Source organism: Artemia franciscana, chromosome 4 (assembly GCF_032884065.1).
Source record: "Artemia franciscana chromosome 4, ASM3288406v1, whole genome shotgun sequence".
Taxonomy (NCBI): Eukaryota; Metazoa; Arthropoda; class Branchiopoda; order Anostraca; family Artemiidae; genus Artemia; species Artemia franciscana.
The window spans coordinates 40500315-40525453 of record NC_088866.1 but is presented as its reverse complement, the minus strand read 5'-3'; the positions used below and the strand labels follow the sequence as shown (position 1 = coordinate 40525453).

The window sequence follows — 25139 nt, the reverse complement described above, 5'->3', positions numbered from 1 at the left end:
AGACAAAAATCACACACTACAACTCAGCATTAAAAACTGATGTGAAGAAAGGCACAAATGAGTTGGCGTATCGACTGGTTCGTACTTTAGGAGGTACAAGTTTATTTTGTAACCGAGTTCGGCTATTGGGAGGGGCTGGTTCGGGTAGTAGTGATCGGTGGCTCTTATTGGCAAGGACGAATTTTCCAAATTGGTGAATAAGGTGTTCAAGCCGGACTTCAAGTGGAGATAAATTTAATTTAGCGAGGGCTTGATCATAGGGTATGCCACGGTTTCCGAGTATAATCCTTGTTGCTCTTTTACGTGTGCGGATAGCAGATGGACCCCACATTGGGCACGCGTACTCGAGCAACAGGCGAACATAACACATGTAGGCATGGAGAAGACTTTCAGTATCACACCCAAAACGCCTCATTCTGGTAAGTGTCTGAAGGCTTGCATTAGCCTAGTGGACGGTTAAATTAATATGGGCACTGAAACTACAGTCACTAGTGAAAGTTACTCCTAAGATTTTTATTTCGTTCACAATCGGGAAAGGGACTAGAGGCATATCTATATTCCGCTTCAGAGGGTTAAAACGAATTATCTTCGACTTTGCTACGTTAATGGTAAGATCATGACTTGAGCATTCGGTCTTTAGCTGATCAAATAACTGGTCTGAAAACTGCTTTGTTATGATAGTGTTTTCGACTAGGTAAGCGAGCACTATGGACAGATCATCTACAAACTTGTAACGGTCGTCGTGATGGTTAAGCAGGGAATTAATTACAACCAGGAAAATTATTCCAGCTAATTTTGTGCCTTGTGGGGCCCCGCAAGAAGTATCTGACCATGATGAATCCGAATCGTTTTCGTGGAGTGCAAAGACTTTTTGTTTCCGGCCAGTTAAGAAGTCAAGTACAAGGCCAAGGGTGCGTCGTTTGGCCCCCATTTCCAGGAGATTCATGCCTGCAGTCCGGTGGCGGATTAGGTCAAAGGCCTTTCGGAAATCCACTGCGCAAATGTCGACGAAACAACTACCTTTTTCAAGCCATTGGAGGACGTAGTCAAACATCCGTACTAGGTAGATTGTAGTACTACACTTGGGGAGTCCACCGTACTGCAATTTATCAATACGCCCATGAATTTGTTTCAGAAGAAACTTGAGTATAAAGGCCTCAGTTACTTTCGCCAAACAAGGTGTAAGTGAGATCGGGCGGAGATCGTCGCATGCACTAGGGGCGCGCTTTTTTGGAATAATTCTAATATAGGCCCTTTTCCACTGTGACGGTCCAAACACAATCAACTAAAAAGAAGGGTCCATAGACATACGTCGCATGCACTAGGGGCGCGCTTTTTTGGAATAATTCTAATATAGGCCCTTTTCCACTGTGACGGTCCAAACACAATCAACTAAAAAGAAGGGTCCATAGACATACGTCGCATGCACTAGGGGCGCGCTTTTTTGGAATAATTCTAATATAGGCCCTTTTCCACTGTGGCGGTCCAAACACAATCAACTAAAAAGAAGGGTCCATAGACATGCATCATCGTTATTGGTAAACGTCAGCCATCATAATCTAGAAAGTAAAAGCACCTCAAATATAATGAATTATTCCCAAGTGATCTGAAGGGATCCAGAGCCTTTTTGATCGCTTCTCACAAAGGATAGTCAGAGGAATACAAACTTGCGTAAATGGGTTTCACAACGGCACCCTTATTACAAGATCCTTATGGTATCCTTGTGATAGGCAAAACTTGTGAAATACATCTATATTAATAAAATAAAAAAAAAATACATACAAAATGAGATTAAAGAAACCAACTACGAAATCAGAAAAGAAAAGTATTTTTAGAGCAGTCTAATGTCCCAGAAACCTTATGGTGAGTTAAAAGATAAACTGCTCTGCCGATCTCAGAGAACACAGCCTTCCTAACTGGAAGGGGTATCATATGCATAAAACAACCTAATTAAGCAAAGAGAAATCACAGAAAATTTTCTTTAATATTAGTTCATATCTTTTTGCATATTTACTTAAAAGTTTAAAATACTGAAAAATAAACTTTTTGAATCCCCAAGTTATTTTATTCTAAAATAACCTATCTAAATCAGTTTGTGGATTAAAATTAGACATCTATTTTAAAAATATGTATAATTACTGCAAGTTTTTGCATATCTGTATAATTGTGAGTAAAAGGCTGAGTATGTGATTAAAGGCGAAGTAAGTAAAATAGACTTAATACATATTTCTAGTCTAATTTATGTACAAATGAATCTTACATAGTTTCTTCATCTCTGTAATGGATCACAGCTCTTTTATGTCCCTCTTCACCTTTTTCTTGGAATTCAAAGTATTTCTCGAAAACCGAAGCAAAGCAGTTTCTCTTAAGCAATCCAATTTTTTTAACTAAGGTCTCCCAGCCTTCAGGTATCTTCTCCAAGTCAATCAAAACAGAAAAATTGTAACCTACAGTGCAAAAAAAAATCATTATTAGTTTGACCCAAGAAAATAGTAGAAATCGTGATGAATAAGGAAGGTGCTAAGCCTTGTTTAGGTTGGGAAGGTATCAATAATAGAATGCTAGTAGCTCAATTTATGACAAAAATGAGCGGGGTATCAGCCATAGTGGTATATAGCCCTATACAACCAACTAATGGAGATAGTAGTGACTCAAAGGAACTGAGCTTACAGCTACAGGAACAAATAGACAGGATCCCAGGTAGAAATATAGTATTTTTATTTAGAGCTTTTAACATCCAGGTTTGTAGAAATAAGGATAGATGGTATCTTCGCCTAAGTAAATTTGGTGAAAGAAAAGAAAACAGTAAGGGTTGCATAGTGCTGTAATTTTGTAGGTATAACAATCTAGTTATAATCATGGTCATAAAATGCCCCCTAAGTTACCATGTTATTCACATGCCAGTAAGACATCTAACCATACGGATTATTTTATTGCAAACCGAAGACTGACAGGATCGATACAAGATACTAGGGTATATAGGAGTGCTGTTATTGATGTCAAAAGTAAAGGGCATCATCTAGTAGTGTCTAGGGTTAATTTAAAACTGAAATTAAGGAAGGATACCGTGACTACCTCCCCGGAAGCTATGACATTGATACACTCCAGGATGAGAATATGAGAAGATCTTTCCAGGAACAGTTGAATGCTAAACTAGAGAGTCCAAATTTGACTATATAGATGATGGACGGAATCATTTAGCAAAATAGTTGGCAAAGCCGCAGACAATGTTTAGTAATTCTATTTGCTAGTCTCAAATCAAATATGAAAATCAGGGATGGGGTATAAGTAGAAGTAAATATGGTACTTATATTGTACTCACAAGATGGTAAGCCTTCTTATGTCATTATGAATGAAAGACTAGCAGGATCAATTCAAATCCTGGGGTACACAGGAGTGCAGTTATTGTCGTTAAAAGTAAAGATCACTATCTGGTAATGTATAGGATTGATTCAAGGCTGATATTCAGGAAGGGTCACAACCATCTAGGAAGTTATGACGTTGATAGGCTCCAGGATGAGAATATGAGAGAATCTTTCCAGGAACAGCTGATGCTAAACTAGAGAGTGTAAATTTGGCTATGTAGAAGATTTAAGGAATTATTTAACGAAATAGTTGGCAAAGTCTCTGACGATGTCTTAAACAAAAAATTTAGAAACACAGCTAGGAATATTAGTGAAAATGCTTTATGTTTAATTGAGATGAGGGGCCTGTAAAAGAATTATATGAGTGACGGATGATAAGAAAATCAAAAATGAAAAGAAAATGGAAAAAGCATTAAAACATGAATGAAAGACAGAATTGCGAAAGATCTGGAAAATACAGCAAGACGGCATAATGGTAATATATTGTATTGGTATGTTAATAAATTGAGAGAGAATAGTCAATCTGAACTTGTCCCAGTTGAAGATAGGAATGGGGCAACAGTTGATGATAAGAAAAGAGTTAGGACAGAACATTTTGAGAATGCGCTAAACCGTGATAAGAGTTACAGGGAAATATACGGTAAAGAGTGAAAAAATTTGTGACACTTTGGATGCGAAGGAAAATCTATTTTGTGAGGAAGAATTAATGACAGTACTAAAAGACACAAAAATAATAAACTCCCAGGTGCTGATAGTGTGGTAAGCGAGCCTTTTAAATATAATGGTTATGGAGCTAGAGAAAAATTACTGAAAATAGTGAATATGATTTTTGACAAAGGCGAAGTGCCTGGCGATTTTAGGAAAACTTTAATTAAACCTTTCTAAGAGAAAGGTGATAAAAGTAATTGTGATAATTAATAGAGGCGTTAGCTTGGTTTCTGTAAGAGGCCGATTATTTAGTATGATGACACTTTTTATCTTAGAGATGCAGTAGATAAAGGTTTAAGAAAAGGACACAGTCTTTTTAGGAAAAGGGAAGGATGTGTAGACCAAATTCCAAATCCCTTTGGTCATCAAACCCCTATAGTCCTCAGTTTTATAGATTATGAGCAAGCGTTTCAGCTGATAGAAGAGCATTAGCGAAGGTCCTATCCTTGTATGATATATCAGATAAACACATTACAGTGATTAGTTCTATGTATGAAAACAACATTGCTGCGGTTAGAAAATGAAGGTATTCTTTGGTTTTGTATTAAGTTAGGAATTAAGCAGGGTTACCTTCTACCCAAATTTATATGGATCATTTTGACGGACTTTGTCTTAAGGAGCACAGCAAATACCAACGGTAGAACATGGATTTAATTGGGGATGTAAAACTCTCCTACTTAGATTATGCTAAGCATCCTAGATGAAAATGTTACCAAAATCAACGAATTTTCGGAGGTTTAAAATAAATGTTAAGAAGACCAAGTCGCTGAGAACAGAAATAAGTGAAGGTAAAGAGGTGATGTTGGGTAACGAACAAATCGATCAAGTGGACAGCTTCATTAACCTAGGCATTGTTATTAGTATAGACGGTGGGTGCAGCGCAGATATTCGAAGTAAAATAGCCAAGGTCTAGGGTGTTTTTCACAGTAGAAAAAAGTTTGGAAGAATAGGAAAATTAGTCTACGAACGAATATTAAAACATCGGAAGCAGCAGTGATGACAGTGGTCAAGTATGGTTCTAGAGCGTGGGCGCTCTGAAAGACAGAAGGATTTCCTTGATGTTTTCCAGAGAAATTTTCGAAGGTTTGTTTTGGGTACCCTACTGACTGACTGTATCTCCAACAGTAAGCTGTCCCCGAACGGGGTGGAAGCATGTCGTTTGAAAAAATTTAAAGGAAAAGTGGAACTTTGTGGGAGGGTGTAAAAAAGGAAGGCTTTGTATAGATTGGAATAGAGGAGAAGCGTGTATAGCTGTGTTGGCCTCAGGCGGCTTGGTGCTGCAGTGAGTTGTAAATAATACTAGTAGTAGAGAAATATTAGAGAGGATAAGTGTCAATAATACCCTTTTTCAGAATACTATTCGAACAATAAATGCGAATACGGTCAAGTCTACACTGACGTTTTGGCAGAGATAGAGGGTTGAAGAATCCGAGGCAAAGTTCACACTGTCGTCCTTATTGTAGAGCCCTCAATCAGCCATAACCTTTTGTAAATACTGTTCAGGCATAAAGGAAATGGCGTTCAAATGCTCGAAGAGAAAAACTACAATCTATTATGTACATAATAATGCATACATAAAAAATTAAAAACAGAAACGGTGATAACTTATTTTTGTTCTTAATATGACAGAAAAAGAAAATTAAGTACAGCTCAAATTTAGATAACTTCGAAGACCACACTGCCTTTCCATGACGAAAGTAAAACTGTTCAAAATAGGGATGAAACCTTTTTATTGACAGTGAACAGATACTAAATTTAACTGGATATTTCGAACACATATACAGTGTTCACCATCAGCAGTAAAACTAAAAGACATGAATAAAGCCAAGCAACATTTATATCTAATAAACTAATTACATATAGTTTATCGCTCTTATTTTTTTCAATTCCACAGCGGAAGCCAGTCTCTTTGACCTTTTCGGTTCCGGTTCATTAGATTTATCTGACATATTACGTGGACAGAGGTCATAGCTTTTAGGTGAGGTGATATTTACTTTATTTGAACTTAGTAAATTATCATAAATTGAATTCAATCAAAATTCACCTGTATCTCTGTCTATGGAATTATTCTTGAATAATTTTTTTTTAATTTCGATTGTTTCCCTGAAAACTTGCTTTAAACCTTGGTCCCTAGAAATCAAAGAAACATTTTCAAACAAAATAAAATGATTTGGAAAATTAAAGATATGTTCCGAGAGGGCCGACGTGAAATCTTCAGGTTTGGTATTTTGCTTTAAAGACGATGAAATAGAATTATGATGTTGTAGCAATCTAAGAATTATGATGTTTTCGAAAAGAAGAAAAAAAACTCAAGAATTTTCTGACGATATTCTGGAAACAACAGAAAAGAAAGATATTTTTTGTTCTTTACCATATGTTCCAGGGTTGAGTGAAAAGCTTAAAAGAATTTTACAAAATATTGGCTTAAAGGTAGCTTTAAGAGGTAGTAATACTTTGGCTAGTTTTTCAAATTCTGGAAAGGATCGAACTTCCGTAGATCAACAAAGTGGGGTTTATAAAATCCCATGTACTTGTGGAAGCTCTTATGTGGGACGTACTAACCAGAATTTAAAAGAGATTGCCACAACATCATAATTATATTTCATCATCTTTAAAGTAAAATACCAAACCTGAAGATTTCACGTCGGCCCTCTCGGAACATATCATTAATCTTCCGAATCATTTTATTTTGTTTGAAAATGTTTCTTTGATTTCTAGGGACCAAGGCTTAAAGCAAGTTTTCAGGGAAACAATCGAAATTAAAAAAAAATTTATTCAAGAATAATTCCATAAACAGAGATACAGGTGAATTTGGATTGAATTCAATTTATGATAATTTACTAAGTTCAAATAAAGAAAATATCAGCTCACCTAAAAGCTATGACCTCTGTCCATGTACTATGTCAGATAAATCAAATGAACCGGAACCGAAAAGGTCAAAGAGTCTGGCTTCCGCTGTTGCATTGAAAAAAATAAGAGCAATAAACTATATGTAATTAGTTTATTAGGTATAAATTTTGTTCGGCTTTATTCATGTCTTTTAGTTTTACTGTTGATGATGAACACTGTATATGTGTTCGAAATATCCAGTTAAATTTTGTATCTGTTCACTGTCAATAAAAAGGTTTCATCCCTATGTTTTACTTTAGCTCAACTTTGAGAAAATTACGAAGAGCTCATCTCTAAATTCTCTGGCATCAGATACCAACCGGCATGTCTTTCGAGCCGACGGTTCGTCATACTTTCCTTCTACGTCTGAACTAAAAAGTAGGTTACCCGAAGCGTTTTTGTGGCACTTGATATTAACCAAGTGACATATAGCGATCGCAAATTCTGTCGGCCGTTCTGTCAGTCCCGGTTTTGCTACTTTAGGCATTTCCAGGTAAGCTAGGACGACGAAATTTGGCAGGCATATCTGGAGCCAGACCAGATTAAATTAGAGATTGTCGTTTCTCCGATTCGATCATCTGGGGGTGAGTGGGATGACAATTAAATCGGAAAAATTAGAAAAAGGGAGGTATTTTTAACTTACGAACGGATGATGGGATCTAAGTGAAATTTGATGTTGGGAAGGATATCGTGTCTCAGAGCTCTTATTTTAAATCCTAACTGGAGCCGGTGACAATGGGGGGAATTGGGGGGGGGGAACCTAAAACCTCGGAAAACGCTTAGAGAGGAGGGATCGGGATGAAACTTGGTGGGAAAAATAAGCACAAGTCCTAGATACGTGATTGACATAACGGAACGGATCCGCTCGCTTTGGGGGAGTTGGGGGGACGGTTAATCAGAAAAATGAAGTATTTTTAACATATGAAGGAGAGATAGGATCTTAATGAAATTTGATATTTGGAAGGATATCGTGTCTCAGAGCTCTTATTTTAAATCCCGACCGTATCCGGTGACATTGAGGGGAGTTAGGGGGAAGCCTAAGATCTTGAAAAACGTCTAGAGCCGAGGGATCGGGATGAAACTTGGTGGGAAATAATCACGTAAGTCCTAGATACGTGATTGGTATAACCGGAATGGATTTTCTTTCTTTGGGGGAGGGGGGGTTAATTCTGAAAATTAGAAAAAATGAGGTATTTTTAACTTACGAATGAGTAATCGAATCTGAATGAAATTTGATGTTTGGAAGAAAATCGTGTCTCAGAGCTCTTATTTTAAATCTTGGCCGGATCTGGTAACATTGAGGGGGGACCTAAAATTTTGGAAAACGCTTAGGGTGGAGGGATCGGGATGAAAACTTGGTGGGAAAAATAAGCACAAGTCCTAGATAGGTTATTGACATAACCGGAACGGATTCGCTCTGTTTGGGGGATTTGGGGCGAAGGGTTAATTCTAAAACATAAAAAAAATGAGACATTTTTAACTTACGAAGAAATGATCAGATCTTATGATCGCACAAGTTATAGATACGTGATTGACATAATTGGAACGAATCCTTTCTCTTTGGGGAAGTTGCGGGTTGTTAATTTGGAAAAATTAGAAGATTGAGATATTTTTAACTTAAGAATGGGTGACCGGATCTTAATGAAATTTGATATTTGGAAGGAACTCATGTCTCAGAGCTCTTACTACAAATCCCGACTATATATGTTGAGATTGGGGGGACAGGAATCTTGGAAAACGCTTATAAATATCGTAGATTCGTGATAGACGTAACCGGACTTAGGGGGTGGGTTTGGTTCTTTTGGCGGGCTGAAGGGAGAGGAAAAATAGAAAAATTGAGGCATTTTTAACTTACGAGTGGGTGATCGGATCTTAATGGATTTTGACATTTAGAAGGATCTCATGACTCAGATCTCTTATTTTTAACCGGCATTAAGCCTCTGATTTTCCTTTTAAAGCAATCTATTGATTCTTAAAATTTTGCTAGAGCTCATGCCATATGAGCTCTTGGCTCTTCCGACCTCGTCACAAGTGCCATATGAGCTCTTAGCTCTTGTTTTTTCCACCGTTTTAAAATTGCACACTCGGAAAGAACATGCTGGCTTATTCACAACAAATGTATCGTGACAAAATATTCAAAATTTGCAAAACATGGACGTAGAAAGAAGAAAGTTCGCTTTGTTCAAGCCATCAAATAGCATAGTAAGTCAGAGTGGATGCAGTAGAATTCTATAGCAAGTTTTTCCACAAACCTAGCATTTAAAAATGTTAACATTTACTGATTCAAACCCTCAACCTTAAATAAGCCGACTAATAATAATAATAATAAAAAAAACTAAAGAGAACTTCTAAGTGAATGACCTGCAAAAAATAGCTCGCACTGAATAAATACCGCTTTTTTAAATTACAAAACGCAGCATTTTTCCGGCCCAAAAACGTGTTGAGAGCAAAATACAACTAATTTTAGGGCATAGCGCCCATTCATAAACATTCGAAGAATCAAGCAAATGCATCAGCACAAAGAGAAGGGTGTGATAACATTAGAAAAGCGTCAGTGGAGTGGATTTGTCAGACGTAAAAATTTTGAAGAGACTAGAATTGAGAAAACCAACCTCTAAAACAAAAGTAAAAGGACAAATTTTCACCATCTTCTTTATCATACTAAGCCAGTATAAATCGAACCCCTTCAAAACAAACATGTCTTTTTCCATATCTGATTAGTGACGAATGCACTTACCATCTGATTTTCTATTCTAGTTTTGTATACATTTTTGTTCTGTACTAGCTTCACTGTGCAAAGTCACTTCTACCTATATGTTCAAAATACACAAAGGCTGTATTGACTCGAGATAGTTTTCCAAGTAGAAACAGAAACTTAATCATACCATATTGTAAAAAAAACAATTAAACACCATATTGCTTTCATAGGCAACTTTCCCTTTTCGACTCTTCAATTATACGTAGGCTGTTACTGTACCCTGCTTTTTAAGGTACCCCATCAATAAAAATCACAGGGTGGACGGAAAATTCTTATGGGCAAAAGACATTAAAAACTTAAGAAACATGTGGGGTGGCCTCATTTTACTGCAAAAACACAAACTCTCGATCTTGATCTATTAGCTGCACTACAAATTGTTGCAGCAGTTACGTTACAAACTCTACAGAACATACTAAGTTATTAAAGAAAATAGGGCCAACATTCTGCTGAGCTCAAACTACACACCAATAGCACAAATTTTTGCATCCTGCAGGGGAACCTTAAATTATTCATTGGTATTTTTAGTTAACCAATGAGTGTTTGAAACTCCATATAATCAAACAATTGAGGAGCCTCTTGTAATAAGATAAAAATGTGAATGCAGTCAGCCATGAGCAACACGAGTGAGCAATGATTCACATTAATGTTTTTATTTTGCATAGATCGCAGGTGTCAATTTTTTCATCACCCTTGCTTTGAATTCTCACATATATAACCTTTCACTATGTTCTGGCAGGATATTTAGTAGGCAGCATAGTCGTCTGACTAATCCTCTATGCTTCTTAGGATTGTCTCTTAAACAGCATTGAATCTTTTCTGGCGAACAAACGTTCAGTAGGTTCAGCGAATGAACCCATAGTCTAAATTTAGCAGTCATTTTCTGCAAAATATATATTTATATATATATATATATATATATATATATATATATATATATATATATACATATATATATATATATATATATATATATATATATATATATATATATATATATATATATATATATATATATATGTATATATATATATATATATATATATAATTATTTATAATTATAGGAAGAAAATAAATTTTATTGCGAACTTTTCTTTATTATTACAATTTTAGTTGATTTCACTAACGTTAATATTCAGGTTACAAACAGCATGACTCTGAGCCCAGTTTTAGCTTGGAAACTTTGTAATAGAACATTAGGGAGAATAATGATAATAACGACAAAAAGAGTAGCAACAGTAGTACCATGAATATTGACATTTACTGAACTTTAATGTTTTATTATGTTCATAAACATGTTTTGAGAAGCTCTGATAGTGAGTATAGAAAAAAATAATAATAAAAAGATCCTCCAATATCCAAATAGGAATAGACTTACTTAGCTAATAAAAAAAATATAACTATATAGGAAATACACAAAATTACAGGCAGAATCATAAAAATAATTAGATATAATGGCCAGAGGTCACATAGGAAAAGCCCTCCCCTTACTTACATATGTTTTTGGCCTATAAAATATTAGCAGATTTGGAAACAGCAAATTATGAAAATTACCTTCTTCTGTGCTGGTAATGAAGTCACCATACTCTCTCCTAAGCAAACTATCTGCACCATGCTCTTGTAAATCCTTGTAAAACTTCAATACAATGCTCACCTGAATTAGATTTGCAGTTTTTACTGATATTAACTTGTTGTAACACAAAGCTGCTTGAGACCAACACAACACAAAGCAAAGTTAGTTTCTTGGTTATATACCTGAATCAGCTTTAGATGATAATTTTTCTAGACTAGCCAAATTATTTTTTTTAATTTTGGTTACTAGGGACCATAGTTAGTTGCCTACTAGGCTGCAGCTAACGCTACAACCACCACGGATGCACTGATAGCTCCAGCATGGTAAAGAACTAACCATGGCACATAGTAGCCAAAAATTAAACTACACGTTTAAAAAAAATGGCAAGTGAAAAAAGATTGCCATTTCTTGCTAATTCAGGAATGTTAACTATTATCTCGATTAGTCTTAACAGTAAAATGATATCTGAAAACAAATTTAAGAAATAAAAAAAAAATCCTGAAACTCCTAAAATTAGCGTCGCATCGAAACAAAATGAACATCATTGGAATCTTCACGATCGAAAACTCTATCCAGGAAACTTACAATGGGTTAACTTGAACAAGAAAATTTTAGAATGGGTAGTACTGATTCTGTCTTTTTCGCTGCTAGCAGGGCAATGAAACATCATAAAGAGCTGTTCAAGGGTTCAAGTTAAGGTAAATTGCCATACCTACGTGTTTCTGTGATTAACAGAATACAATATTTAAAACAGAATCATTTTTTGACAAAAAAAAAAGAAAAAACGCATTTTCGCATACAAGATGACGAATGACATAGTAATAATTTCATAATTTTTTCCCCAGAAGAAAGATCACGGATGTGTGTTTATTTGATTGTTTTTATTTTCCGGAAATAATCGAACCTATGGTCGTGATGGACCGAGAGAGGGCTTGTTTAACCAGGTATTAAAATTTTTAGTGCCCTTATAAAGTGGCCAATAAGATGGTGCCAAAGAAAAGTTGAGTTTTCCGCCGTTTCGTCCCACAAAACTACGATATTGTCCCATGGAGAACCAAGCTGTAATAGCTTAAAACTAAAGACATCCAATCGATCTAGAATTATAAAAGTAATCGATTTATAAGTATATATTGAACTTCACAGTTGTAAAGTAATACATTGTGAATCATTACTTCGGTAAAAAGTGACTCCATCTTCAATATTCCTTGTCAGAAGAAGAATCCTATATCCATTTTACAGCAGTAACTGTTCATAGATGACATAAGCAGTAACAATAAAGACATATCATGAAACACGTACTTGGCTCATCTTAATTTGATCATTTGGAGGTACATATTTTAAAATTATACTCGGATTTGTAATCAGTAGGCAAATTTAGGTAGAATTTCCTGAAAGGTGTAAAAAATTTAGCGAATCAAATTAAATTTTGCAGGAAGTTGGAGCAAGTGTCTTAGTTAATTTTTTTGGAGATAAGACCAACTGCTAGCTTTGTGAGAAGGGACTAAACTGTTGCCACCAGGACTATCCCAGAAGGGACTGTTGAAATTTGTAGAAACTTAATTGGTTCTTAGAATCAAAGGGCTATTGGAATAATCGGGGGTTTGAAGGACCAGAACAAAATATGACTTTTTTGGGGGAAGCCGGAAAAGCCCCTAAAAATCCGTTATAAAATCACTTACATAAAGGTGTCGAATCTCGGCCAAACTTAGTAGGAAGTAAGAATAAGTGCTCCAGATGCTCTTTTTTTTACCTGGTATTCATTTGACCTCTATGGGGATGGGGTTATATTTTAGTTGTTGTCATTGAACAGTTACCATTTCAATCAAGCAGCCAACTTTCTTTTAATAGGGCCTTTAAGTAATGCAAATTTTCAATTGCCAACATGGACTTTTCAACAGAAAAAAAGGGGAGGGGGTATTTCTACACATGGGTACTTATGTTAGATAAATAAGGAGTAAACAAATAATGGGTTGGTCCTTCAGTTCTCTGTTGGTATCTATTGGTCATCTATTCTAATTTTCTAAAATTATAATGCCTGGCTACACTGAGCTACACGATATCCAAAGAGGGTTGAATCTTTGGCCTTAAAGAGTATCTTCATTGAGATATTCATAATATTGATCCAAACCTGATTCTTTGTCCTATTTATACTACTACTAACGACTCACTGCAGCACCAAGAAGCCTGAAACCAAACAGCTGCACATGCCCCTCTTCTATCTCAGTCTATGCAAATCACCCTATTTACACCCTCCAAAGAAGTCCTAATTTTCTTTGAATTCTTTCTTAAGACCTCCTCCCGTTCTACTTGCAGAAGACCTATTTTTCGTTTGTCCAGAAAGGACAGTTTGATAATATGTCATCCTTCATCTGCAGAAGGCGTTCTAGCCATCTCAGCATTTCTCTCATTATAGCCCTAGAAAGCGGGATAGAACCACGCTTTCCGTACAGTTTACTGTTTGAAATATGGTCAGTCAGAGGGTACCCTAAATGATCCATAGACAATTCCAAAAAGATCCATAGATAATTCATCTGAAAAACATCTAACAAATCCTGCTTCGTCTTTTGAATTGTCAACGCTTCAGAACCTTACCTGGCCACTATCATCACTGTAGCTTCCAATATCCTAATCTTGGTTTGCCACATCATCTTCTTCTTCTTCTAAACATTTTCAAATGTGATAAGCACCCTGGGCTTTTGCTATTTTACTTCTAACACCTTCACTGCATCCAGCATCTTTACTAATGATACTACCTAGATAAGTAAAGCAGTCCACTTGATTGATCTCTTCACCTGTACTTAATCCAAGTCTAAGCAACTTAATCTTCTTTGCATCAATTTCAAAACTTATTTTTGACCTCTTAAATGATCCAAAAAACCTTCATTTTGCTAACATTTTCATCTAGGACACTCAAGTCATCAGCATAATTTAGACGAGTTTTATTTTCCCAGCCAATTCCATAGCCTTTGTTGCATTCCTTAGGACAGCTCCATCAAATAGATTCATATCAATGGGGAAAGTAACCCTGCTTGATTCCTGATTTAATATAAACCAGTTACTGACCTCATTTCCTACCTTAGCTGCAACAATGTTGTTCTCATACATTGCAATAATCACTTGTTTATATGTTTATATATGTCTATATAATCTGTTTATCTGGTATACCATACAAGGATAAGATCTTCACTAAAGCTCTTCTATCAGATGAATCAAATGTTTTGTTTATAATCTATAAAACGGAGTACTAAATGACGTTGAGGACTCAGACAGGTCTCAATTATTAATCTAAGAGTGAAAATTTGGTTGACAAACCCTCTCCCCTTCCTGAAGCCACACTGTTCGTCTCCTCATACTTTCTTTACAGAATCTCTAAGTCTAAATAGTATCATCATACTAAGTAGTTTGCTTCCTACAAAACAAGACTAACGCTTCTATAATTACCATACCCGCTCTTACCACCTTCCTTACAGAGGGGCTTTATTACAGTTCCCCTAAAATGGCAGAACCTAACTTCCCCTAATTCAAGAACCACATTCACAATCTTCAGTAATTTATATGTAACTTCAATACCACAATATTTCAAAAACTCATTTACCATACTATCAGCAAGGCTTTGTTTCATAAAGTTTTTTATTCTTTTCTTTATCATTTCCAGTGAATTCCTAGTTGCGTTCCTAACTTTCATCCCTAAAACACCATCTGCTACTTTACAAACTATTTTTCTAAAATTAATCCATCCATATATTGTCTAGTTTGAGACTCTCCAGTCAATCTTCAACCGTTCCAAGAAAGTTTTTCTTGAAGTCTCATCCTGGCGTCTACCAATGTCCTAACTTCCAGCAAGGCAGTGACCCCAAATTTCCAAAATGTCAGCCTCACATTAAGAACCTAACCAAACCTTTTTTTTTAGTATGAACATGTATGGGATGACTTAACCTAGAGAGATACACAAAGTCTGTGATTTTCATTTCTAAAAATGTATGCTGTCTTATTAAGAACACTAAATACTTCTGATAGTATAAGAAGTCACATGAACAAAAATTCAGTTTTTAAGAAAAATTCACACTTTTTTTTACTGAAAAATTACTTGCATACACACTTTTTTAAACCTGGAACAAACATGTACACTGTGACGTATTGTTGACCCCCTCCCCCATCCCAAAAAAAAACAAAAAAACGAACACGGATACATACTCTGACTTTTGTTTTATCTCCTTCAGGATTTGATATATGAAAGACCACTCCATCAAAATCAGCCACTGTGACATTAATTGAGTCTGGTTTGTTTCTAAAAAGGAAATAAATGACATGTCAAGGAAATCCGGGCAAGTGCCAAACATCCCAAAATAAATTTTGATTTAAATTAGAAACCGTAAATTAGATACTGTAATTAATGATGACATGTTTAACAGCAACAAGAATCAGACACCTAAAATCGAAATGCGTTCCTTGCAAAAAAGAAAGAAAAAACAGTGTTAAGCGATTGTAATTCGAAATTTCCAGATTACAGAGAAATTTAAAGAACGGTTTGAGCTTTGTATTCAGACAGATTATGAAGTAGATTTATAAGGGTTGTGTAGACATTGCTGAGAAACCAAAGTAAACCACCACTAAGAACAAGATGACTAAGCATTTCTGATTGCTTTAAAGTTGTTTTCATAATATTTGAGGTTTCCTTTGAATAACCCTATGTCCTTAGGCACCATCAGAGTTTTCAATAAGGAATATAATTATACCAGTATAATGTATTCTACTCTTTTGCTTTCGCACAAGATTACTCATTCCTTTCCTAAATGGCAGGCTTTAATAATAAAAAGAGAAACATCATTTAATTCCCCTTTTAGCTCCCTTTCATGCTCAATACCACAGCAATTGACATGTATGTAAAAGAATATCTAATGTATACAAGAATGAAGAAAGATGTTTATTATTAGCATTAACCAAAGTGCTTTATTATATTATATATACCCCTCAGAGATGTACCAGTTTTATGCCTTGATCTTTGTAGAGATTAAATAAATAAAAAAACAAAAAAAATTTGTGACTGAAAGTAAGGAGCGACGTTAAAACTTCAAACGAAAAGCAATTATTCCGCATATGAAAGGGGCTTTTCCCTCTGCAGCCTCTCGCTCTTTACACCAAAGTTTTTTTTTTATTGTTTTAAAAAGTAGAGTTGTGAGAAAGAGTCAAACTTTAGCGTAAAGAGCAAGGTGTTGAGGGGGGAACAGCCCCTTTCGTATACGGAGTAATTTCTGTTCGTTTTAACGTCACTCCTTACTTTCAGTTTAAAAAAAAATTTTTTTTGTTTAATTTCTGAACGCTTTTGAATTAATGCATGTTTTGATTTTGGCTCTCCGCACATGAGTAATTAAAACGAAATTTGCATATTAATTTATTCTTTTGAGCAAATGGCTTTATCGTAATTTTGATCAGACAATTTTGAGAAAAAAAGGAGTGGGGGAGGAGGCCTAGCCACCCTCCAATTTTTGGTTACTTATAAAGGCAACTAGAACTTTTAATTTGTTACAAATGTTTTTATTTGTAAAAACATACGTAACTTAGGAATTAACTTGTGTACCGAACTTCTATACTCGTTTGTTTTTATTACGTATATAAGGGGTTTTGACCCCTCGTCAATACCTCACTCTTTACACTAAAGCTTAAATTTTGTCCCAATTCCTTAAGAATCACCCTCTTTTTTTTGTCAGGGTGAGCTTATTGAACCAAAGGTCATATAATATCAGGAGAGGGCTTGCTCAAACGGAAATTACAGTTCTAGTTCCCCACTTTGTGACCAAAACGATTGGGGGTAAAGCTGGATCCAACTCCCATGCTCCCTTTTTCCCAAAGTCATCCAATCTAAGTTTTGAGATAGTTTTGAGTTTCTAGTGTCTACATTTAGTATTTATTTTTTGAGAAGTAAACAGACATCGTTTGGGAGGGTGAATTTTCTAAGGGGGAAATCTTCTGCATTGGAGGTTTTTCAAGAGGAGACTTATCCATGGAGTGGGAAGCTTCCAGAATGAACATTCAAAGAGAAATCATACATGGGGGAATTTACAAGAATTCTTATACTAAATTCCTTTTATTTGAATTACTTAGTTTTGCCAATTTAATTTTACATGTGCAGATATAAAGGGAAAATTTTCAAAGGAGCTAAAATTGTGTAGGGGATTTTTGCATGGGAGGGGGGTATTTTTAACAGGAGAGATTCTCTATGGGGGAATTTTACACAGGAGAAACTTTCCACTGAGACATTAAGATGGGAGAATTTCCAGGAAACGTTTTTCATGGAGGGAGGTTTTCTGGCATGGTTTGAAAAACAATGAAATAAAAAGATTATTTTCTTAACTAAAAGTAAGGAGCAACATCCAAAGTAAAAACAGAATGAAATTTTCTTGTGCACACTAACTGTAACTTTTTCCATCAATTATTTAAGAACAGCTCCTGAAAAGAAGAGCCATTTAATTTCAGCAATGAGATTTTTAAAATACAAAAAGGAGTTTTTTGTGTGAAAAGCAAGGTATTGAGGAGAGGTTATCCCCCTCATGCATCAAACGATTTCTGTTATTGTGAGTTTTAATGTTGCTCTGCACTTTCAGTGGAAAGAAAAATAATCGCTTGATTGCTGAAAAGCATAACCAACTCTCAGGGAAACTATTAACACGCGGCTGATTTTGAATAGCCAAAAACAGTCAGTATCTTATTTTTCTTCATCCTGAGCCCAATTAATTCCAAATCAGGTCTTATAACATTCATTCATATCATAGAAGTTTTTTGTATTCTATTCAAAATTTCTTTTTTTGTTATTGAATTTTGGCAAAATCTAAAGTTAATCTGGACAAAAGAACTGATCAGAAATACTGGAATTTTTTTACATAAATGACCCCCAACCACCTATGCTATTTTATTGTTAGTCTTAACTGTCAATTTAGATGGCACAAGCAGGTTCATAAGTAATGCATACATTTGTGTACCACATGACTAATGAAAATAGCTGCCTTTTTTCTGTGTTTGTTATGGAAAACAGAATGGAAAACAGACATACTTGCTCAATATGGTCTGAGAGCTAACTACTTGTTATATTCTGCTTCTGGTCTAAAAGTCTGAAAATACTGAATGCCATTCCCATTTCCTTTGGGTTTTACTGTTTTTGCTAATTTACTTAGCTAGGCTCAAGGTGAACACACACACCTCAACATATTTTTATGCTCTTTCTAAATTTAATAATTGCTCAAAGTAGAGTTACTTCCCCCCCCCCCCTAATAAATAAATACACAGCCCAAATTGCATTTATTATTTGTTGTTATTTTTTTTTAATGTACAATTCTTTGTATTAATAAATTCACAAATACTAAACAAGTGCAAAAAAGAAAAGAGCCTTGCTACTGAAAATACAATAAGCATATATATACTTCAGGAGACTTACCCATTGGAGAGAGGCAAGGATTAATTGCACTTAAAGCAATTAGCATACTCAGAAACAACACAAATACATTAATCAAATGGTTGATCGTATTTTGGTCCTATAAAATGTTCTGAATTCACCCAACAATAAATACATAACAAATGATTCATACCTAGAGGCATGCACAATATAACAGAACACATAGGCCAATAAATACAAGTACACAATATGGCTAATCCACATACAGGGGAGAATTGTTCTGGGATGGACAAGCTGCTTTCCTGACATCCAGCATTCTCAGAAAAATCTTTAGAGATCATCAAGCATATTTAGTTCAATGTACACTCATACAGATCAATTATTTTAGTATATTACAATATTTGTTTTTAAACAAACCGATTCCAAAGTTCGGAAAATATAAAAAAAAATATTTTACCTTTAGATTATCTGTGTTTATTCACTTTTGGTCATGTTCTGTAGCCATCCGGTGGCAGAATATTCAGAAAACAAGAGCTAAGAGCTCATATGGCACTTATGACAAGGTCAGAAGAGTAAAATAAGAGCTCTGAGTCACAAGGTCCTTCAAAATATCAAAATCCATTAAGATCCAATCTCCCACTTGTAAGTTAAAAATACCTCAATTTTTCATCTCCCTTCAGCCCCCCCCCAGACGGTCAAATCAGGGAAAACAACTTCATCAAGTCAATTTGTGCAGCTCCCTGACACACCTACCAATGTTCATCATCCTAGCATATCCAGAAGCACCAAACTTGCCAAAGCACTGAGCCCCATGCCCTTCCAGTTTCGCCCTCCAACTCCCCCCAATGTCAACAGATCTGGTCAGGATTTGAAATCAGAGCTCTGAGACATAAGTTCCTTCTAAATATCAAATTTCATTAAGATCTAGTCACCCATTATTAAGTTAAGAATACCTCAATTTTTCTAATTTTTCCAAATCAATAACCTGCAGCTCCCCTAAAGAGAACAGATCTCTTCCAATCATGTCAATTGCGTATCTATAACTTGTGCTTATTCTTCCCATCAAGTTTCACCCTGATCTCTCCACTCCAAGCATTTTCCAAGATTTCCAATTTCCCCCTCCAACTCCCCCCCCAATGTCACTAGATGTGGTCAGGATTTGAAATGAGAGTTTCAAAGCACAAGATTTCTAATTATATCAGATTTTCATTAAGGTCTGATCACCTGTTCATAAGTTACAAATACCTCTTTTTTTCTAATTACTCCCTCTCCCCCCCAACTCCACCAAAGAGAGCAGACACAGTCCAGTTATGTCAGTGACTTATCTTGGACTTGTTCTAATTCTTCCCACCAAGTTTCGTCCTGATCTCTCTGCTTTAAGTGTTTTCCAAGATTTCTGGTCCCCCCCCCCAATAACACTGGATCCAGTTGGGATTTAAAATAACAGATCTGAGTTACAAGGTCCTTCTAAATATGAAATTTCATAAAGATCCAATCATTTCTTTGTAAGTCAAAAATATCTCTTTTTTAATGTTTTAGAATTAAACCTTCCCCCATGCTCCCCCAAAGAGAGTGGATCTGTTCTGGTTGTGTCCAGTTAAAGTACCTAGTTGGGAAATTAATATCTTGATATAATGAATTCTCATGTAGGCACCAAAGAATGGGTCAATCTGATCCTTATTATTACCTATGGCAGCATAGCTATCAACCCATGAAATTTTGGGCATGTTAAAGTCTCCAACAATTAATACATTATGTGAATGATAACTCATCACTGAATTTACAGCAATTGCAAGATGGGAACTTTTCTGTGTGGGGGATCTTGGGCTTCTACATATACATACTATATTTAAAGGCTGCCCCTTTTGCTCAATATTTATCCATACCTGCTCTACCTGTGGCCAATACTGAGAATCAAGTTAGAGAGTTCTTACCTTCAGGGTTGGTGTAATGTATAAGACAATTCCTCTTCCTTCAGGATTGTCAAGTTTCGAAATTGTTATAAATCCAGGGATCTGGATTTGTGGATCAGTAAGTGACACCAAAGAGTTCTTTGGTCTAGCTTCAGTAAAAGAAACTACACTCACTTCAGGCCTGGCTGACATTACAGCCTTAATTTAAACTATTTTGGTGGTGATGCAATCTACATTACTGTAAAGCACTACCAGTCCATATTTGTGCTCAATATAGCCATCATTAATGCCCCTTAGCTCTAACAGCAAAGATTAGAAAGAAGAACTACTTGAAGATTTTCTGCTACTAGCAATTAACATGGCACTGGCAAATGACTCATCATCATCTGTTGTAGATGTTGGGCTCAAATTCAACACGTTTAAAGTATAATCTCTATAAACACTATTATTTAAATGATTTTGGCTAGTGCTAATTTCCTCTACATCACCATTACTTGCAACCCTGGGGAGGCTGCAGGCTCTTGAGAGTTTTAGGGACAATCTTGATGCCTTTAATCACTAACTTGATTTAACCACCTACTTGTCTTCTGTGCAATTCCTCATATAATTTCTATCTTTTTTCTTGGTCTCCCTCAGACTCTGAATATATACAAAACTGATGAAAATACAAATAATAAGGAGAGATGGCTTTATCTCACAAATTAGGGGCAAATATCCAGGGGTTCAAATTTAAGTAGGCACATGGGTCTGTTTACAAAACATTCTGTAAAACAATCAAGCTGAATTTAATTTATTGGCCCTCTTTCTGCCAAACAAAAAAGATCCATTGAGCTATTCTACTCATATAGATTGGTGATAAAGGCAGCAATAGTTTTAAACATTTGAAATTGAAGAGGAGAGCTAGAACAAAATCAATGCATGCTTTTAGGAGTCTTGTGAATATACTGCACAATAAAAAAAATATAACAAAGTGTTTACTCAGTATATTATTCAGAGCCATGACCAACATGAAGAAGAGACACTTGAAAAATACATAATAGAGTTAAAACTATTGGTAAAGCCATGTGAATACCATGACTCCAAAGAGATGACTAGGTACAGAACTGTATGAGGCATCAATAACCCAAGAATATATGAGAAGCTGCAAGCAGCAGGGAAATAGTTTTGACACTAGACAAAGAAGTAGAGTTCTATAGAGTATATTAAATAGCCCAAGCATAGCTCAAGTCATTCAAAAGTAACTGGTATCATCTACCAGAGCCCTACTTTGATCTCCTAGTCCTAAAACTGTCAATAGCACCAGGAAGACAGAAACTGACATGTACTGTGAAACAACAATTCCAACTACTAGAGCCTGCATCCTGTCTCACAACTATAAAAAAAAGCATAGAACAGAAGCACATATTTTACATAGCTGGAGGTAATTCAGTTCCTAACATAGGATTTATATCAAGTAGAGAAATGAACCAAGTGAAACTCATACTTAACATCAATACAATACACAATGGAAAACTACAATAGATATAAAACTTCTTCTGATGGATTTTATCAGATGGATTAAGGTGATGCTAGATGACCAGTTGTTTTCTGGTATTGGCAAAATCAAAGGAAAGTGCGAGATTCCCCTCAAGGAGGGACCAGTTCTAATACTATACCAAACAAGAGAGGTCCTTATTGTAATGCAAACTCAAAGAAGAACTGAATAGGCTCAGAAGTATTAGGATCATAGAAAGAGTAGAAAAACTCACCAAATGGTGCTAGTTGAAAAGAACAATGATAGTGTGAGACTCTATGTTGATTCTGTTGACCTCAACAAGGTATGTGTAATTCAAGCATTCATAGAAATGAGTCAGTTTTTTTAGTATATCTTTGACTTTATAGTACTATTTAAGTCACTTATTCGGGAAAATTGGCTCCAATTCCCCCCACCCCTTATGACTTTGAAAAAATTAATCCACTGCATTAAATGCCCATTTTAGCCTACCTAATCCTGATAATCAAAGATACACATGCTGACTTAAGCATAGCAAAATACTTCTCAAAACTAGACAACACCAATAAATTTATGGCAAACCATATAAGTGGCTGTTGTATAAATTGAATATACCAATTGATGCCTTTTTTATGCTCTTTACAAATATAATAATTACTTCTGCCTTAAATTGATATTTAAGCACTTTTTTTCTCTTAAAAATGACAAATTTTCAAAAAATTATGACAATTCATATAACTAACTTACCAACAAAGCAAACATACAAATTGATGCCTTTTTTTATGTTCTTTATGAATATAATAGTTGATTCTACCGCAAATTCAAATTTAAGCACTTTTTAAGCTCTTAAAAATTACAAATTTTCAATTAAAGTATGAGTTATCTGTTGTTTTTAGCAAAATAATACTACATTTTCTCTGTGCTGTTTTCAATAAAATAATACTACATTTTCTCAGTGCAAAGAAGAAAACACCATAACATTGGTACAATTAATTTATTCAAATTAATGTAGCAAAATCAGTTATTATTATTTAAGAATTAACAATGCTTCTTGACTACTATGGTCCCTGCAGTGCATTCCTGCAGTGTGATAGCAAAATCAGTGCTTGTGTATTATATAACAGTCAAAAACTGGATTTATTATGAAACAGCAAGTTTGAGATCAATGTTTTAAGTTTAAGACTAATGTTTTTAGCCTTTTTTATACCCTATATTTAGGTCATTTTTAAGAGCTCAAAAAGTGCTTAAATCTGAATTTGAGGTAGAAGCAATTATTATATTCATAAACAGCATAAAAAAGGCATAAGGTGGTAGATTGCTTTACATGAAAGCCAGTTATATGGTTTGCTATAATTTTACCACAACACCTTAGGTTAATGGTCACTAGTCACATCAGAAAACATATCAGCTCTCACAGCTTTCAGTACAATCTAAGGTAGGTAACATTGGAAGAGGTACCTTTTTGGTCTGATATCTGCTCAGGGTAAGCTCTAGAGAAAACAGGAACAGATATACCAAGGCATAGAATGTCTTAAATACTTTTACATGACCTAGCCTACTTATTTATGGAGCTATCAGAGAAGAATATGACACAGGCCTTGCAACAGAGCTAGAAAAGGCAAGTTTGAAGGGTGTAAAGTTAAAGTTTAACAGAACAAAATGCTGATCTACAGTTCCATCAGTATGTTATTTTGGTCATATTATCACCAATGCTAGCATTAAAACTGACCCTGATAAACAATATGTGATCAATAATATACCTATCCTAAAATCCAAAAAGGAGCTCTAGACTCTAGCCACCTAAGAATGCTGAAATTTCTCTAAAGATGAATACCAAATCCTGTAAACCTAACCTTTACTTATTTCTTTGGGTTTAAACATTGCATTGCAAATAGGCTAGTCTATTTAATTTTTGACAGGACATCTGATCTTGATACTTAGTATCTTTTTAATTGGCTGTAGACTAGTGTTTGAAAATGTAATTCCTGTCAGCCTATTTCAGCACGATCCAAAACCATGTATCAAGGTCTAATTTTCAAATTGAAAAAACACATTTCCAACCTTAAGACTTTTAAAATTAGGATTGGACTTTGAAGTCCAATCCCAATTAAAAGGATTTTAAAGAGGCTTAAAATCCTTTTCTCATGCCTTATTAGGGCAGTAGGCTAGGCCTAGGCCTATATACTACCTACCTTTTAAGACACCTTCAAAGTGATTTTACAGGAGATCATTGAGGCTCTGGATTCATGCCTGAGAGTTCTATTTTCCCTGGTAAAGAAAATGGATAGGCTAATATGTAATTTGGGATTTAGCCTATAGGCTAAGCCTAAGTGGTCATTAGGAGGGTTGCAGGTACAGTATAATGGCAGCAAATTTGATTGTGTTATCCCAAATTTATATGTTTACTAGGAAGTAAGAATTCTTTTACTTAACATGTTTCCTTCTCAATAGTCCTAATTAGCCAATTGGCTTCTACACAAAATTACCTAGGCAGCAAGTTACAAGACGCCATATCAGAACTGCAATAGGTTACTTTAAAATTGTTTGATCATGAAGTTGCTATTAATTAGAGAAAAATCATACCCTTCAATGGCGTTTTTTATTTTCACTGTAAGGGCTTCTTCAACGATACGATTATTTATCTCTAAAAGAATCATTTTTCCTCCCTTTCTTTCATCTACTTCTTTCTTAAGCATGACTAATAGGCATGATTGGGTCAATAAAACAGCATTTCTTGATGCCTAAAAACATAACTTTTCAGAAAAATATGTTGCTCGAAAAATGAACCTTACAGAATCACTTCAGAGATGAATTTATAAAAAAAAATGCAGCCTAGGATCTTTCTAGTTTCCTTTTATTTATTCTATTCTTAGCTTAAGATTACAGTTTAGCTTAAAACCTGAGTTAGCTAAGATTGCAACCCTGGGTTAGCAGCAAAAATCTGATCCTAGGAGAGCATTCGAGGATCTGTTACCAGACTTAACCATATAATCACAACTGCCCCTGATATAAATCTGCGTAAAATGTCTCGTGTGCTCAAACGTAAGTGAACCTTAC

The 25139-nt window shown here is 35.2% G+C and overlaps 1 protein-coding gene across 1 annotated transcript; it reads right to left on the bottom strand.

The window, feature by feature from the left end:
* Positions 1–2260: 2260 nt before the first annotated feature.
* Positions 2261–24821, bottom strand: LOC136026431 (actin-related protein 2/3 complex subunit 2-like; the record flags this gene model as incomplete). Its single annotated transcript, XM_065703016.1, is given in 4 exon segments — positions 2261–2447; positions 11272–11371; positions 15485–15578; positions 24666–24821. Coding segments are annotated over 4 exon segments (494 nt in total), but the record flags the coding sequence as incomplete, so codon positions are not given.
* Positions 24822–25139: the final 318 nt, after the last annotated feature.